Source organism: Cheilinus undulatus, linkage group 4 (assembly GCF_018320785.1).
Source record: "Cheilinus undulatus linkage group 4, ASM1832078v1, whole genome shotgun sequence".
Lineage (NCBI taxonomy): Eukaryota > Metazoa > Chordata > Actinopteri > Labriformes > Labridae > Cheilinus > Cheilinus undulatus.
The window spans coordinates 10,028,808-10,046,353 of record NC_054868.1 but is presented as its reverse complement, the minus strand read 5'-3'; the positions used below and the strand labels follow the sequence as shown (position 1 = coordinate 10,046,353).

The 17,546-nt window shown below is 38.8% G+C and overlaps 2 protein-coding genes across 2 annotated transcripts; both read right to left on the bottom strand.

The window, feature by feature from the left end:
• Positions 1 to 3,109: 3,109 nt before the first annotated feature.
• LOC121508679 (CDGSH iron-sulfur domain-containing protein 3, mitochondrial-like) lies at positions 3,110 to 6,223 on the bottom strand. The gene is made up of 3 exons (XM_041785682.1): positions 5,913 to 6,223; positions 3,903 to 4,019; positions 3,110 to 3,824 (listed from the first exon to the last, which is right to left on the bottom strand). The coding sequence occupies exons 1-3, from the start codon at positions 5,994 to 5,996 to the stop codon at positions 3,639 to 3,641; spliced, it is 387 nt and encodes a 128-aa protein (XP_041641616.1). The 5' UTR covers positions 5,997 to 6,223; the 3' UTR covers positions 3,110 to 3,638.
• A 2,263-nt stretch (positions 6,224 to 8,486) lies between these two features.
• Positions 8,487 to 15,520, bottom strand: LOC121508664 (CDGSH iron-sulfur domain-containing protein 3, mitochondrial-like). Its single transcript, XM_041785656.1, has 3 exons — positions 15,247 to 15,520; positions 12,487 to 12,603; positions 8,487 to 9,197 (listed from the first exon to the last, which is right to left on the bottom strand). Exons 1-3 carry the CDS (start codon positions 15,337 to 15,339, stop codon positions 9,009 to 9,011), a joined length of 399 nt encoding a protein of 132 aa, XP_041641590.1. The 5' UTR covers positions 15,340 to 15,520; the 3' UTR covers positions 8,487 to 9,008.
• Between the last annotated feature and the right edge of the window lie 2,026 nt (positions 15,521 to 17,546).

The window sequence follows — 17,546 nt, the reverse complement described above, 5'->3', positions numbered from 1 at the left end:
TATTTTGATAAGTTACTGGTCCCCCTTTTGCAGCTATAACAGCCTTTTTGGAAGGCTTTTTTGGAAGTGTTTCTGTGGGAATTTGTGCCGTTTTATTCTGTAGAGCATTTCTGAGGTCAGGCACTTAAGTTGGATTAGAAGGCCTGTCTTCCTATCTCCGTTCCAGTTCATCCCAAAGGTGCTGGATGGGGTTGAGGTCAGGACTCTTTGCAGGCCAGTCAAGTTCACCAAACTTATCAAACCATGTCTTTATAGTCCTTGCTTTGTGCACTGGGACACAGTCCTGTTGTAAAAGAAAGGGGCCTTCCCCAAACTGTTGCCACAAAGCTGGAAGCATAGCATTGTTCAAATTTTCTTGGTATGCTGAAGCATTAAGATTATATTTCACTGGAGTTAAGGGGCCTAGCCCAAACCCTGAAAAACAGCCCCATATCATTATCCCTGCTCTACCAAACTTCACGGTTGGAATATAACAGTCAGGCAGGTGATGTTCTCCCAGCATTCAGTAAACCCACACTCAGCCATCTGACTGCCAAACAGAGAAGAGTGATTTGTCACTTCAGAGAACATGTTCATGCTGCTCCAAAGTCCAGTGGTGTATTAGTGCGATGCTTTAGCAATGCAAACAGATGGTGTCCTTGGCAATAAGGTAGTTGAATTAAATCACACCAAAATTGAATTGCTGCCATGATGCCATCTGAAGGTCTGGACTGGAATACTGAACAGCTGTACCTGGTCGCTGTTGATCTGGACAGGAGGTGACAACAGAAGAGGGTAGCACGGATCCACGCAACAGACTAATTGACAGCAGTAGAAAGGAGAGCTGATGGAAAGTTTGGCAGCAGTAAGATTGGTCCATAGCAACTGTGCCTAGATCAGGTTGGTTTGGTGCATAAAGATTAAACACCCATTTGTAAGCTCATCACCAATGCAGAAAGGAACAGAAAGAGTGATGAACAAGCTTGAACTCTGCAAAACACTGAAACCCGGTGTATTATTGAAAATAGCACAAAGACAACATTTTACATATTGAGACTGATAATTGTACTATTTTTGGGAAATTATATACCCATTTCAAATTTGTTGAGAGCAAGACATTTTGAAAAAGTTGGGATTGGGTCATATTTACCAGTGTATGCCATAATCACTTTTTTAAATTCTTTGAATTGAGTTGACAAGTTCTTGTAGTTCTAAAATTGAAATATATTTTGTCTTATCCAGGATTTGATCTGCCAAACAGTTGCATTCTGCATGCCAAAATATACCAAAAGTTTTCAAGGAACTGAAACAAGGAACACCGTTGTGCTGAAATAATCAAGGCCTTGCCCGAAGAAGAAGTTTATTTTTTGTTGGCGTATGTTGCTCTGAAGCCAAGGATGCATCACAGCATCAGTTCACATCCTGTCCATCCAGCTGATATTGACCCTGCTGACAAACATCAGCCATGGACGAATAACATAGCCATGACAGATATCAGTAGCCAGTGTTTCTCTGTTGTGTCAAATCAGTTTAATGCTGGTGTAGTATAGTAAACCAAACTGTGGCTTTAAAAAAAAAAAAGTTTATTAGGCAGAAGGAGACCCCTACTGGACAAACTCTTGTTTGGTTTCATGGTCACAGGACTGAGATTATGTAGCAATCTGTTACATTTCTATCTCCACCCAAAACCTGTATATACTGTTGAAGTTTCACAGACATCCGCAAATATGCAGGTCACCCATGTGCATTAATACATCCCCATACCATCAGAGATGCTGGATTTTGAACTGAGTGCTGAAAACATGGCATCCACTACTTTCAAAATCAAGTTTGGACTTCTCAGGCCTCAGGACCAATCTTAAAAGAGCTCTGCCTCAGATAAGACTGTTTTCAACTCTTTGCAATTCATCATATTCAGTTTTTATTTACAATTTTCACAAATTCCCAACTTTTTTTTAAAGTTAAAATTAATTTTATTTTTAAAAAGTTAATTATGAAGCTTTCAATGGAACAAAAGAAACAATGATTAATGTGTATTGTCACCTTTAAGAACTCTGATACTTGGTGAGTGCATTCTGGGTAGGTTTTACTAAAAAACTCAAGGCTTGAATCTAATATCAGATAGGCATTATTATATGTTATCTTAAAGCAAATTAAGTATGAATCATGCTAGGTTTTTAGAAATGCTATGATAAATCTGTGGGATTCAACTTTAAGGACTTTATTAACTGGTGAGGTGCATTGTGGGTAATGTAGGCATCAGGTTTTACTAAAATACTAAAGACCTATATCTAATATAGGGTTGAAGATGAGCTTAAGTTATTTTTAAAGTCAGTTATGATCTGTACTATGGTTTAAATACGATGTGATCAATTTGTAAGGTGCACCCTTAAGGACTTCAACACATGGTGAGGTGTATTGTGGGTAATACAGGCATCAGGGTTCAATAAAAAAACTTTACGACATTAATTCTGATACATTTTAAGTCAATTATGAGGTCTAATACAGCCAAAAAATGTCCCAACTTTTAACCTCAAGTTTGGAGTTACATGAAGGAGCTGTAAATATTTTTTTCATTGCCATGTCCTCATCATCCAAATACTGATAATTGCTCTCCCACATTGCAGATTTCCCACGAGCCTAGTGAAACTTCAAAAAGAAACAGATTTAGATATAATCTAGAAACCAACTCAGAAATGTGTAAGTGAAGGAGAAAGAAAAACAGAATCCTCTTGTCAAAGCCTCATGTCAGGTTTTTCAATAAACTAACAATCACTTTGGATCCATCAGTTTGTTGTGTGTTCTTCATATGGGGTTGGGACATTTAAATTTTATATCTGCAATTTATATCTGCCTATATAAATACTAACATCTGCTGACAAAACCATGCATCCCTTTTAAAAATGGTTCATTTGAGGCTTTTTCAGACTTTTTTTAGGAGCTGTGGGAACCCTTTAATAACAGTGCATTTAACACCCTCTGCACTCAAAGTACCGCAGTGATCATTACTAACAGGCTTTCATCTTCATGGGACAGAAAATACAGCCAAAGAAATCTGCTAAGAACTTTTTCAGTTGAAAATTACTGTGATTTCTTTTTTTTTTTTTTTTACTTTCACCAATAAAAGATCTCTGTGGAAATATTTTATTTGGAAGTCAAGTGCAACATTTTATACAATAAACACAAATTTATATAAATAATACAACTAGAGAAAAACAGATTTTTGCAGTAGTCTGTTATTAGTGAGTTGTATACTGCTTCATGCACACACTTCATGGTGTAAAACTTTGTTTTCTTATGCAAACCCACTTTCTACTCATGATAAAATAAATCCCATCTTTAACATGTATAAATAAATTCAGTGCTGTTAATTAATTTGCAGTAAACCTATACTGTCCGTATACACAGACAGCAATATCTGAGTAGCTTTACTTGGCAGCATCTCCTTAATGCAACATTGTTTCTGCCATAATGAGACAGAAAGAAGGGACAAATAAAGAAGATGGCTTTGTTTGCCACTAACTTCACAATACAGACAGTAACACTGAGAAGACGTTTGGCGGTCGATCAGCTCCTATGTGCGTTTTTTTTTTCCAAGTACAAAATGGGGATTCATCAGCAGCATTCATACCAGTTCCAAAGTTTCCTCTGCTTCTTCCTCAAGAGTCAGTATGTTCATGTAGTGTTGCGGATACGATGAAATCCTGCTTGTGCGTGCCATCACAGTAAGGTGGGTTGTTGGTGTATTTGCAGCCACACAGCCAAACTGTAGAGTCCTTTTCAGGAACGAAGCGCAGTGGGAACAGGCCCTGGGCTTTGGTTTTGTGGGCTCCATCACAAAAAGGCTGAAACACAAAGATCTGATCAGGGAGGATGGAGGATGTGTGCTGCAGAAAGGAGTAATAAAGAGGAAGTGGTCGTACCTGCTTCTTGCTGTATCCACATGTGCACCACGAGTAGCGCTTTCCACCAACCAGCTCCACTTTGAACGGCTTCTTAGAGGGGATGACGGGATCTGGAGGAATAGTGGAGAGCATGACCTGAAGACAAGAAAACAAAAGTACTTAAAAGCTACACAGTTAACACTGGAAGTTTAAAAAATGCTCTGATGCTACCAGCTGTTTTGATCAAAGCTGGTTTCCCTATCAAGGACCAAACCATCAGCAGGATGCAGCTTTACAGTTGTTTATTTATTTATGATATTGGGTGTTGGCTGCTGATGTGAGAAAAAAAAGGAGATGGTCAGGTTTTAATTTATGGAAATGTAGGAAGATGCCTGGTCTAGGTGTGGTCCTGCTCTTGAAACTCTGTTATGAGCACAACCTATTTAAGTTTTTGGGGAAAATAATTGGACCTCAGTCACCAATATTTTCCTAAGATTTTTCTTAAATTGGTTCTTGTTCTAAACTGCTAAATTGTTCACACCCGTGTTCTCAAGCTGATGATTGCCAGGTGCTTTTAAGCTGGAAGCACATGCACATTTCTCGTAATTAGCATAGAGAAACTCTGTTTTTATGCCCATACAAGGTCATATAAAGGACATGTGCATAGACAGCAGTCACACCGGAGTGAAAGAAGAAGAAAGTCAGTAATGTCCACATTAAAATACACTTTCAAAACAATCACAATACTTTAAGATCCTTCAGTGTCTTGAAGTGGATGTAGTCCTGCTCCAAATGAAACCAAAAGAGGAAGCGTTATACATATTTTTAGCACCAGTAGTGGAAACAAATGGCATGATTTGATCCAGATTTACATGTATTAATAAAAACTGACCCTTGGCAATTATGAAACATTTAAAAATCTATGTGTGAAGATAGGCTTTCATTGTTTTTAATAGGCATCTAATGATAAAATTCCCTCACGTGCTAAATTTATATTCATAATTTAAGATTTTAATTTGTAAATAATGGAATATCAGAAAAAATCCTTTATCATCATGCATCCCTGGTAGCTTTTTATCAGGTCAACTTTTGCAAGTGTAAATCAGCTCTTGTGTATTTAGCTAATATCTATTTTGACCTCTTTCCACATCCCAATTACCACCTCCAAGCTCCAATGGTCAATCACAGCTTTTTCTTTCTACACAGCAGTGTATTTAAATATGACATACTTCTCATTAACGCTTGTTTGCATTAATACTGGGACTGGAAAAGCTTAACCTCCTCATCACAGCCTCCTCATTTAGAGCATAAAGCTTGTTGTACCATCACATTGAGATTCATGTTATTATGGATTGATTTCTTTTAAACTAATTGTATTGTATTCAGCACGTGTTGTCATTTATAAATCTATCCATATGGAGGTTTCTAGCTATGAACTCTCTGGAAAGTCAAAGCATGCTGCTTGACTAACCAAGGGAGCATCTTTTGGGCAGAACCATCTCCTCCAAATAAAACTGTATATCTAAAAAAGAATTTATAATCCAAAATCATGCTAATTTAGGCTCTCTGTAATTAGTTGGAGCTCCTTTTGCACAAATTACAGCATCTATGCTATGTGGCATGGAGCCAGTCAGTCTGTGGCACTGCTGGGGTGTTATGAAGCCCAGGTTGCTCTGACAGCAACCTTCAGCTCCTCTGTATTGTTGAGTCTGGTGTCTCTCTTAAAGCACTTTGTAAACCCTTGTTTTTAAAAGTGCTATATAAATAAAGTTATTTTTGTTATTATTATTATTATTATTATCATATCTCATCGTCCTCTTGAAAAAAACTCCATGGATTCTCTGTGTGGTTCAGGTCAGGCCATTTGGCTGGCCAATCAAGCACTGTAACACCACAATATTACTGAAGTTGTATTGAGTGGTGGCGTGTCCGCTTTGGGCTTCCGTAGAAAAGAAACAAGTAAACAGCCCAGTTATTTCAGAAATGTTGGTCAAACTATTCGATTTCAAAAAGTTACGACTTCGAGCATAATGCAAAGGCTTAACATACCTTGGGAGCTGCCACAGTCGTCCAACATCGTCCCAAAGTTAAACTGATCCACCTGTGGTCTAGTTTTGTCACCAACGTGTTCATGTTTCCTCTGACAGCTACCGACACTTCGACTCAGCTTTAGCTGACGTTAGCTGCTGCTAAATCACGCTAATGTGAGATAAACGCTGACGTATTTCCGTAAATGATTAACCCGTACTTACACCAGTGGAACCAGTATCATTCAGAATCAACAAACCAGTGAAAGACCCCGGTATGCATGTTTACAAGAGCAGCACACCAAGGTGATAGAAAAAAATCTCTTCCTGTTGAGTCACGTGTTAGAAGCTGAGCCAATCAGTGGCAGTCGTCAGTCAGCTGTATGTTGAGTTGAATTGATGGTAAGGTGTTTTTAAATGAAGCAATATCACAGACGAGAGGGAGTGCTGTTCTCAGTTTCAGGCCTAATAATAAATATGTACTGAAAATTAACTAATGAAAATCAGACATTGCTTTTGAGTTGTGCCTCAACAGCATCATTTCAATAAACAAACTAATGAAACTGGCCTGGACAAAAATGAAAATACCCCTAGAAAAGATGGAAAATAATGTAACCATAGGGACATGTTAAACTAAGGTGTGTCCTGTAGTTAGCGTCACAGGTGTCTTCAAACTCGTAATCAGTCTGTCTGCCTGTTTAAAGGGTGAAAAGTAGTCAGTGTGCTGTTTCCTATCATGGTGTGTACCACACTGAACATGGACCACAGAAAGCTAAGGAGACAGTTGTCCCAGGAGATTAGAAAGAAAATTGTAGCATGTTAAAGGTAAAGGCTGTAAGACTTTATACAGTTGCACATATTCAGAAGTTTAAGTTCATTTAAGAGAGGGATAATAGGAATTGTAACCAATGAGCCCAGAACAACTTCCAAAGAGATTAGAGGGGAATGCCAAGGTCAAGGTGCATCAGTGTCAGAATGCACCATCATCACTGTTTGAGCCAAAGTGGACTTAATGGAGGATGATCAAGCAAGACTCCACTATTGAAAGCAAATCATAAAAAAGAGAGACTGGAATTTGCCAAAAGGCACATCGACAAGCCACAAAGCTCCTGGGAGAATGTCCTTTGGACGCATCTTAGTTTAACATGTCCCAATGGTCAAATTATTTTCAATCTTCTCTAGGAGTGCTATTGGTCTTGTCCTGGCCAGTTTCATTGGTTTGCTTTTTAAAAAAAAAAAAAAAAAAAAAAAAAGATTCAGTTGAATCACAATTCAAAAGCAATGTCTGACATTTAATAGTTAATTTTCAGTACATTTTTATCATTACTTTTGTTAGTTTGCTGCAGACATGGCTCCAACTTTCACTTTCATGAGTGTCTTAAATCATTCTTTATAATAACACCGAGACCAGTATCTGCAATGTTTTATGAGGATGAGTACTTAGATGTGGTATTGGAACCGATGCCACATTTTGGTATCAGTATCTGTGCATCCCTAACAACAAAAGATGACAAATAGATTAAATAGCATCATTTTGTGAGTAGATCATGATTATCAATATGTGGTTTGATTCCATGCAGCAGATATTTTTTAAGATGAATTTTTCTGGGAAAATGTTATTGGTGTCACCTTCCTCATGTGTGACACCATTAGGATCTGTAACACCAATAACTCCAGTGTATATATGAACTTTATTTAGTGCTGTTTATTTACTTATTCTGCCTAAAATGACACCAATATTTGACTTAATTCAACACTGTAAATCCTCTTAAGGTCAGGTATAAACTGAGTGCAGCTGAGAAGCAGCAACTGCACAAACGGTAGTTGTCTTTAAAGAACTGAAAAATGTTTTTTTAATCTGTTTAAAAGAACTTTTGGTGGGTGGTTTTACTTCGTGTCAGTTCTGATCTTTAACTTTTATGCAAATTATTGTATTTAAACTTGTCATAAATGCAGTTCAGGAATAAGAAATGCTGGACTTTTGTCACTTGCGTTACTCTAGTGGTGTTTTTTCCCCAGTGTTGCTGAATAAAAGTCATTTCTGGCATTAAAATAACACACTTGTTGAATTTTTTTTTTTTACAAAGATAAGAATAAAGATTTTAAGGACTGTCACTGAACCTTTTCATGATTGTTTCTTAAATATTTTCAATTTTTTAGCAAATTTATAGCTGCAAAAACAAATCATTATCATTAAGTCATACTTAAAAAGAGTTTGGGTGATAATTAATGTTAATTAATGATAACTGGATTCATTTTTAGAAATGTTGCAACCCTAAAAGTGCATGATTCTGTAGCATGACCCGGATTCACAATGTGAAAAGTCCCACTGAAGTGTTCACAGCAGCACTAATGGAGGGTCTCTTATCCTGCCAGAACACTCGGTCAGTAAACTAACTAGCTGTTGTATTAGGTAGAATAATTCACTCTATACCAGCATGTCACTGCTACTGAGCATACAAGAGGTTACGTCATGAAAATATATTTCATTCCACACTGATTCATAATAATAATGGGCTATTTTAAAACTAACTTTATAAAAGCAGTGTCCCAAAATGCATAAACCTAAGACATACGGAAGTTATAAATGCAATAATACTGTTTAAACAGTTACATTTATTTACCAATAAAAATACATGAAATGTTATCGTCAGTTGGCACATCTCTCTCAAGTGAAAATATATGACTTTATATCTGTGCTTTGAGGCAACACAAATGTGTCAGCATTGTGCTACCTTAAAAAATCCTGAGCACCTTTTGGCATTTATACAGTCACAATAGCAGCCAGACAAGTAGAAAGAGAATAATACAACACATGACATTACATTTCATGGCATGAAGCAGTAAGTAATTCACTAAATATATTGTAATTTAATAACTGATACAAGTTTGCAGCCCACTAAAAACCTTAAATTAAGTGCTGATGTGTTTACTATCTGCACACCTGTAATATAAACACAGAGACACAAAATTAAATAAAATATTATACTGGTGATCCCCAGAGCTGCTGTAGTTCATTTTGAACATGATTAAGGTAGCCATAAGAAATGATCTTCTGCTTCATCTCACTGATGGTTTCTGCTCCTGTGTCTTCTACCGCAGACTTCTGGAGCACCGTTCATTTAAAAATACCTTTCACTGACTTTACTACATCCCTGAAGATGACCTTAAAGTGTGAGCCGTCACAGTAAGGAGCGTTTTTGGTTTGCTTGCAGGCACACAGCATCACCTTCTGATCCTTTTCAGGCGTGAAGCGGAGAGGAGAGATGCTGGGAGCTTTTGTCCTGTGAGCACCGTCACAGAAAGGCTGATAGAGAGAACACAAACAGAAGCTTTTTAGCTTGTTTAGTTTTGCATTTTCTATGATTTCTTTGAACAAATTACTGAGTATTTCTGTTAGTCCCATCAGATGAAGCATTTCTTTTTAAATCTCTCTAATATTTCACTTGCTTCATTAGAAAAATTAAAAAAAAAAAAAAATTGGTAGTCAGTATTTTAATTATTACAGCTTTCATCCATTATATTGACTGGAGCCAATTCCAGCTGTCTTTGGATGAGAGGCAGCATCATGCTATGGGGATGCTTCTCAGCAGCCAGCCCTGGGAGGCTTGTAAAGGTAGAGGGAAAAATGGATGCAGCAAAATATAGAAAAATCCTGGAGGACAGTCATATTCAGTCTGCAAGTGAGGCTTGGGAAGAGATTTACTTTCCAGCAAGACAATGACAAGGAGCATACAGCAAAAGCTGCACAGAACTGGTTTAAAGACAACAAGGACAATGTTCTGGAGTGGCTGATTGATATCAGGCAAAGAAAGACAGAAAAACTCCCCACTACACAAGCAAACACATATTTTCTCTGACAGTCAGCCCACTTTTAAGTCAGTGTGAAAAAATCTCTGTTCTCAACCATTTTAAAAGTGCATAAGCCTCAATATTGATTTTATTGTATCTTTATGTAAATGCCATTTAAATGCATTTAGCCTACATTTGAACATGACATTTTTTTCAACATGAATTACAGGTAGAATTGCCAGTCTTGTTTTGTTCATTGCAAGGATGAGGAGTATGATTAAAAACTGTAATATATAATCTACTGTCAGGCAGTACAGTCTGCGTAGTGCCGCAGAGGACATTTTTTGTATGTTCTGCTGGATGCGTTGGTTGTTCCCCAGTTAAACACTTTAACTTATGTCCCTTTCTTCTGACTGCATATCATCAAGACATTTTTTATACATTAACATGTCAGCCCAGTAAAGTGTATATTCAGCACGAGTCTGATAGTGGTCTGTGGTCAGGAGTTATTTTTTCAGTGCATGCAAGATTAGCAGCAGCTGCTCACTTTCTGATAGGCCCTCTATCAGCATGTTAATGTTTCCTAAGCTGTATTCACGTGTCGCTTTTTATAACAGATTTCATTACGACAGGATCAGGTAGGTTAAATAACTGGTGTTAAGGTGTGGCAGTGACATTGTCCGACATAAAGCACATACTGACTCACTGTTGTTGCACTGACAGGGCCGGCTTTAGCTGTTTGGTGGGATTAGGATGTAGGGAAGAGGGTAAGGTTTGCAGGCAAGTTTACAAACTGGCAGAAGGCTTATGTCTTAGGTTTTATTGAGGGAAACATTAAAAACACTGTAGGTTTAATTCAGTCTTAATATGTCCAGTGCTCTTTCTGCTGAATACTAAGAAATGTAAACAGAGATAAATCTTTAACCATTACTGGTCACACCTGTGATTCTCATGTGACAAGCAAAAACTCTATAAGGGTAACCACAAGATTTATGGGTAATGGGAACAGAGGGTTTGTTCAAAAGTTGTCTTGTAAAGGTATTAGGGTTGCCATCCTACCATAAGTTTGAACTTCAATATGATACTAGTAAAAATAAAACTATATATACATCATATGGACAAAAGTTTAGTGAACTAAAGAATTTAGGTGTTTCAATCACAGGTGCTACAGGTGCACCTAGCCATGAACTCTCCATTTGCAAACATTTGTGATACAAAATTAGCCCTTCTGAAGAGCTCAGTGACTAATAGCGTGGAACTGTAATTGATGCCACCTTTGTAGTAAGACGAACTGTGAAATTTCATCTGCTTGATATTCCACAGTCACCTGTAAGTGATATTATTAGAAAGTGGAATTGGTTTGGAACAGCAACTTGGCCATGAAGCGGAAAACCATGTAAAATCACAGAACAGGGTCAACTGAAGTCACCAATGCTCTGCTGATTCCATCGCTGAAGACTTCTGAACTTCCACTGTCAATAATGTAAGCTCAAAATCTGTGCTTCAGGAGCTTCATGAATGGGTTTCCATGGCCGAGCATCTGCATGTAAGCCTCACATCACCAAGCCTAATACCAAGTGTCAGATGGAGTGGTATAAAGCACACCAACACTTGACTGTGGAGCAGTGGGAACGTTCTGTGGAGTGATGAATCAGGCTTCCTTTGTTTGGCAGTCAGATGGGCGAGTCTGAATTTGGTGGATGCCGGGAGAACGTTACCTGACTGACTGCACTGTGCCAACTGTAAGGTTTATTGGAAGGGGGATAATGGTATGGTGCTGTTTTACAGGGTTTGGGCTAGACCCCTTATCTCCAGTGAAGGCCAATCTTAATGCTTCAGCATTTTCGACAATGCTATGCTTCCAGCTTTGTGGAAACAGTTTGGGTAAGGCCCTTTTCTCTTCCATCGTGACTGTGCCCCAGTGCACAAACCAAGGACTATACAGACATGGTTTGATGAGTTTGATAAGTTTGATGTGGAAGGACTTGACTGGCCCGCACAGAGCCCTGACCTTAACCCCATCAAGCACCTTTAGGTAAACTGGAACAGAGATGTGAGCCATGTATTTGAACACAATATCATTACTGTCCCTGTTGGTGTAATGGTCAGGTGGCTGAATACTTTTGTCCATAGAGTGTATCTGTTTTGATAAAATGGCAGCAAAAATGAAAGTCCTAGCTACTTAACTCTGGGTAATTTCTTGTTTTCATTTACCACAAAATGCAAGCAAACTCCTTCACAATGCCTTATATGCAGAAATACACTGGCAATGTTTTGGTACCAGAACATTAGGCAGTTCATCACACTGCTCTATGATTGCTTTAAAGATACAGAAATGAAAGGTCGTCTTCATTAGATGCCAAAAGTACTCGAGAAATGTCAGGTAACTGCCACCATAAGGATATAAATGACCCACTGCTGCTCTTCTCTTTCTCTTGTTGCAGCTTTGGGTTAAATGATGACTGATGATCTGTAGTTTTTTTGTTGTTCCGGTAAGTGTTGACACAATAAATACTTTTATTGTGCCGTTTATAAGAAACTTTTGAAGCACTAACATTTTTAATCACTGATATAAAATTTTTTATAAACTAACATTTCTGAAGTGTGACCCTCTTCTTAATATTTGTGGATCATGGCACATATTAGCATAGTTTGACAGCAGAAAGTATGAAATCCTTCAGAATATGAGCTAAGTGAGCTTTCAGAGTAGACAAAAGCAGCAGTATGTAAGCCTTAAAAATAATCACACAACATATGACTCTGAACCTGTGAAAGCTGAGGGACCCCACACTGTTCAGACCCACCTGTCTCTTACTGTGTCCACAGGCACACCAGGCGTAGCGTTTTCCAGCGGTCACCTCCACTCTGTACGGCAGTCGTGCGGCAGGGATGACCTCGGTGGACTGATAGCAGACCTGAACCTGCAGAAAAACCATTCAGGAATTACTTACATGGAAAGAATGAAGGGTAAACAGAGAAAAACAAAGGAAGCAGAAAATTAAACCAGTCTGTAACTGGTTGTACTGGTGATTTTGGGCGATGTGAGGTCAGGGTGAACTATTAACTATTAAAACAAAGAATTACTTGAAAAACACTCCTGACAGTGAGCTAAATGTTGCAGTAGCCCTTTGGGTATTCCACCAGTACAAAACTACTTGAAATGATCCTCCTTAAAGTATATGCTTTTTTTATACAATACAATACAATACAATACAAGAACTTAATTTATCCCCGCAGGGAAATTCAATTGTCTGGAGTCTCTCTCATCTGTTTACGGTAGAATTATAAAGTCTAATTGCTGATGGAATGAAAGATTTTCTATATCTTTCTGTCCTGCAGCGCAGGGATAGGAGCAGTCCACCACCGTTGTTTCTTTGCTCATTGAGGGAGATATGAAGTGGATGATCCATGTTCCTCAGAATGGCCTCCACCTTTTTCATTGTGCGTCTCTCCACCTCATCCTCCAATGAGTTCAGCTTGATTCCGACCACAGAGCCAGCTTTTTTAACCAGTTTGTTCAGACGCCTTGCAGCATCTTACTGCAGATGTCTATTGATCGGAGTCTTCTCAGGCAAAAGAGGCGGCTCTGCCCTTTTTTGTAGATGAAGTCTACATTTTTAGACCAGTCCAACTTATTATCCAGGTGTACACCTGTCCACGCCACAAGTGTTCACTGGCTGAAGAGGGGGTTTGGATCTGCGGAAATCTATGATCATTTCCTTTGTCTTTGAGGTGTTGAGTAGCAGGCAGTTTTTGTGACCCTAGTCATTGAAGGCACTTATCAGATCCCTGTATTTGGCTTCATGTCCATTTCTGATACATGCCACGATAGCAGTGTCATCAGAGTATTTCTGAATGTGGCAGGACTCAGTGCTGTATTTGAAGTCTGATGTATACCGTGTGAACAGGAATGGAGCCAGGACTGTTCCTTGTGGAGCCCCTGTACTGCTCACGGATGTTGCTGTGTTGAAAATTCCTCTCTGTCTTCTTTTTGTATTCCAGCTTTGCCATCTTCAGTCTCCTCTTCAACTCATGCTGCACTTCTTGAGCCGTTCTTTGTCACCGTCTCTAAAAGCTTTCTTTTTCTGGTTGAGGATTGCTTTTATGTCACTTGTGATCCAGGGTTTGTTATTGGGTAAACAGCGAACAGTCTTTGTAGGTATGACCGTGTCTCTACAGAAGTTGATGTACTCAGTAAAACAATCAACATGTCTGTCAATGTTCATACTGTCCTCATCTGTTTCCAGCAGCACATTCCAGTCTTGTTGATTCAAAGCAGTCCCTTAGAGCTTCACTAGCTTGAGGAGTCCATCTTCTGATTTTGACTTAGTTGCAGGTTACCTCAACACACAACGTTTGTAACAGGTCTGCAGATAAACCAAGTTATGATCTGACCTTCCCAGTGGTGGGCACACCTAACACATTTAACATAACTGTTTATAACTAAATAATTTATATAGTTTATATAGTTTATACCTAACCAGCCTCGCTCAGAATGATGGGAACTGCAGCTCTTTCAGAGAGATCTGGATTATTTGTAGCAGCTAAGTAAAAGGATCAGGCCTTTGGCTCCTAACAGCTCTTCATTTGGTACCTTTTTGCCTCTTATATATTTTTTAAAACAACAACAAAATAGAGGAAAGAAAAATGCTAGCCATCCCTCAAATGGGGGCCAACTACTATGGAGTCTGCTTGTGTTAACATGGATCAAATGTGAAGGATTTGGGTGGGCTCTTGGATGAGCCTTTGGAACAGTGAGCAATAGGTTGAGTATCACAGGGGTGCAGCTCCTACGTCACATGTTTTGTTGCTCTGATTGGCCCGTAAAGATGTTACAGACAGTACGTTCATCCAATCCCCCCTCCGAAGTTTTTCTTTTTCAAAGGCTCTGCCCTTTCCCAAACACTGTCTACGAGTGGTGTGCCAGGTTAATGCCCAAGGGCATGATGGGGAACTCCGCCCACACATCCCTCCAGATTTGAGATGGTAGTGGGCAGAGCTTAGATCAACTGGAGTTGAACTTACACTGGCCAATTAGCACTGTCAATTAATTTCAATAATGAAGGCCAATTAACTCAGAATGGATTTAAAGTTACATGTAAGGGAGTTACACCACTCAGTTACAGTAGTTGAGTAAATATGTTAAGTTATTTCCACCGATGCTTCACTGTAAAGTTATAGAATAATACAGTGAAGCTTTTTAAAAAATAAAACCAGCCTGTCATAAAAAAGGGCAGATATATTACAGTGTAGACCACCTACTGGCATAAATCCCACTATGAATGTGCAGCCCACTCATAACCTTACATGCCCTGGCTCTGCAGCTGTCCTCTGATCAACACTCGGGCTTATCAGAAAATCACATCGGCGCTAAAGGTGAATGTAGGGTTTAACAGTAAAGGTTTTCGTACAGAATGAAGTTAAAGAAAACTGTTTCTAGGAATGACTCAGCACATACAAACACGACACACGTGATACTCTGGTAAATCTGATAGAAAAACAGGAAACCTATGAAAATATACTCAGAGAGAGTTTAGTGTGCATAAATGATATCTAAAGCTCACCAGTGAGGAGGAAGCAGGTAAAAAGAGTTGAGGTCGTCTGAAGGTCTGCGTGCATCCTCTCCGTACTGCAACAAGGAAGCTGTTTGCGTTCATTTCGTCTCCGAAATCAAGAAAACCGAGTCAAGATATTCCTTCTTTACAAAAGGGAGGTAGTCACTGGTCCGGACGGTCAGCAGCCTAATAAAACAGGCACCGTCTACAGTAAAAGTTACAACATGGCTCCTGTCTCAGATGGTCCAGGTGATTGGTTTACGACTGTAAACAGCTCGCGTGCTGAAGCCACTCCGTCATCGCCCCTCCTCTTCCTCCTCTCGTGGCTCATTCAGAACATTTATAACTCGGTGTCCATAAAGCCTCTCTATAAAGCAGTAAAAAAATAGTAAAAGATATGTTAACTTCATATATTTTACCTTTGGTTTTACCTTAGTATTTCAGTGAAGTGTTGAAGTGTAAAGATAAGGAGGGAATTTTTCTATAACAGCATTAAAGGTGCATCTAAAATAAACAGAATATAATGAAAAAGAGAGAGATTCTCGATGTACAAGTACAGCAATACCATGGTCAGAAATCCAGCCCATGGGTGTAGCACAGGGCGGAAAATGGGTACTGATTACCGGGCCCTCAGTAGGGAGGGGCCCTTGTGAAGCCTGCAATGAAAAGTGTGTTTTTATTTATTTATTTTCATAGTAGTGTAATTATTGAATCAAAAGTAGGGGGCTGCCCCCCCCCCCCCAAAATGTCTAAATGGTGTAGCCCAGCACTTAATTTAAGCATAATAAAATGTTGCTCATAAATGGGGAAAATATTGTTAAAAAATACATTAAAATGCAGTTATCTGTAAAAACATTTGTGGCTTGGCTATCTGGTTAAGGGGGGCCCTAAATCCCTAGCTACACTCCTGTCCTGCCCACACACCTAGAGTTTGCTGCAAACTCCAAGCAAGCTTTCATGTGTTCTGCACTGAGCAGAGGTAGCCACTCTGCTAAAGCCCAGATCAGTGAGAGGCTGCAGTGATGTTTGCACCTCTTAGATCCACACAGGATCTCTCTCAAAGTGAATATGACTTCTTGGTCACCTCTCTTACTAAGATGGTAATAATGATATAAGGTGGTAATTATTTCCTGAAGATCTCTAAAACATGGTGACTTAATGATTTTTTGTCGCACTAAGCAGCCATTTTTCCAATGAAGTTAAAAGTGTTTGTAAGCCATTCATACATGCTCATGGATTTGCATATTAAACATTAAGAAATCAGTTGTAACTCAAACTCTAATGAAGGGTAAACGATCTGACATTCTATACTGAAGGGTTCACAAGGAACATTTTTATAGCCTGACAATGCTGATGTTCCTCCATTAATCTTCCCCACGGAAATTACATTTGATAAAGTGCTGGTAAATAATTAACCAACAAATAATAAAGCTATAAGTCACTCACTACTGTATGCTTGTTGAACACCCTTTGGACCTGGACTGAAGTCTGTTAGAAACATACATTTTCCGAATCCGTAAACTATTATTTTTAAAAATGTTACGATATGTAATAAATTATTAATGGTGATAACAATGGAGTATCAAATAAATTTATGGTAAAATGCTGATCAGATGTTGTGTGATTGAAATTGTTTTGAAATTTTAAAATGCTCCTAAGAGCTCCCTAAGTTTAGGGGTTCTTGTATTTCATTGTGGGGACAGTGTTCTTTGGGTTACAGGCCTCTTCTTTATTTCTCCAAACATCAGCAACATCTCTGTGGCCAAAGAGCTCAAGTTTGGTCTCATCTGACCAAAGGACATGCTTCCAGTATGCATAATTGTTCTCCAGGTTGTTCCTAGCATACTCCAGCCTGGCTTGAAATCCTGACTTGGCTAAGTCCTTCTATGCAGTTGTTCTGGGGTCTTTAGAAACGTCTCTCACTAGTTTTCTTTCCAGGTTCTTTGAAATCTTTCTCTTCCTACCTCTGCCAAGCTTGTTCTGGACTGTGTGGCTCTCACTGAATTTCTGGATGATAGTTCTCACTCCAACTCTTAACACAAACTGATTTGTTTTTGCCATGATGCTTTCTCCAGTAAAGGCTCAAATCCTTACTGACATTTTTTATACTGTTTGTAAATTGGACGATAACCTTCATTTTTTACTTGATTTTACAGCTTTGAAAATTACAAAGTTAAAGCACATCATTGCACAACAGTGGTTTGTGCTATGGCTCAACAAAAAAGGTCAGCTCTGGGGGGGGGTGTAAGAATTTTGACCCTGGTAGTTTTTGTGAAATAGTTTTGATTCTGTGTGCAAAGTAAATAATG

Bases quoted from the DNA above. Each gene is read 5' to 3' on its own strand.
- LOC121508664 (XM_041785656.1), bottom strand. From the start codon at position 15,339: ATGAACGCAAACAGCTTCCTTGTTGCAGTACGGAGAGGATGCACGCAG. The intron at 12,604-15,246 runs GTGAGCTTTAGA...GTTTTTCTGCAG, and splicing joins TACCTGCTTCCTCCTCACTG to GTTCAGGTCTGCTATCAGTC. The intron at 9,198-12,486 runs GTGGGTCTGAAC...TCTCTCTATCAG, and splicing joins GTGGACACAGTAAGAGACAG to CCTTTCTGTGACGGTGCTCA.
- LOC121508679 (XM_041785682.1), bottom strand. From the start codon at position 5,996: ATGAACACGTTGGTGACAAAACTAGACCACAGGTGGATCAGTTTAACT. The intron at 4,020-5,912 runs GTATGTTAAGCC...TCTTGTCTTCAG, and splicing joins CGACTGTGGCAGCTCCCAAG to GTCATGCTCTCCACTATTCC. The intron at 3,825-3,902 runs GTACGACCACTT...TTTGTGTTTCAG, and splicing joins GTGGATACAGCAAGAAGCAG to CCTTTTTGTGATGGAGCCCA.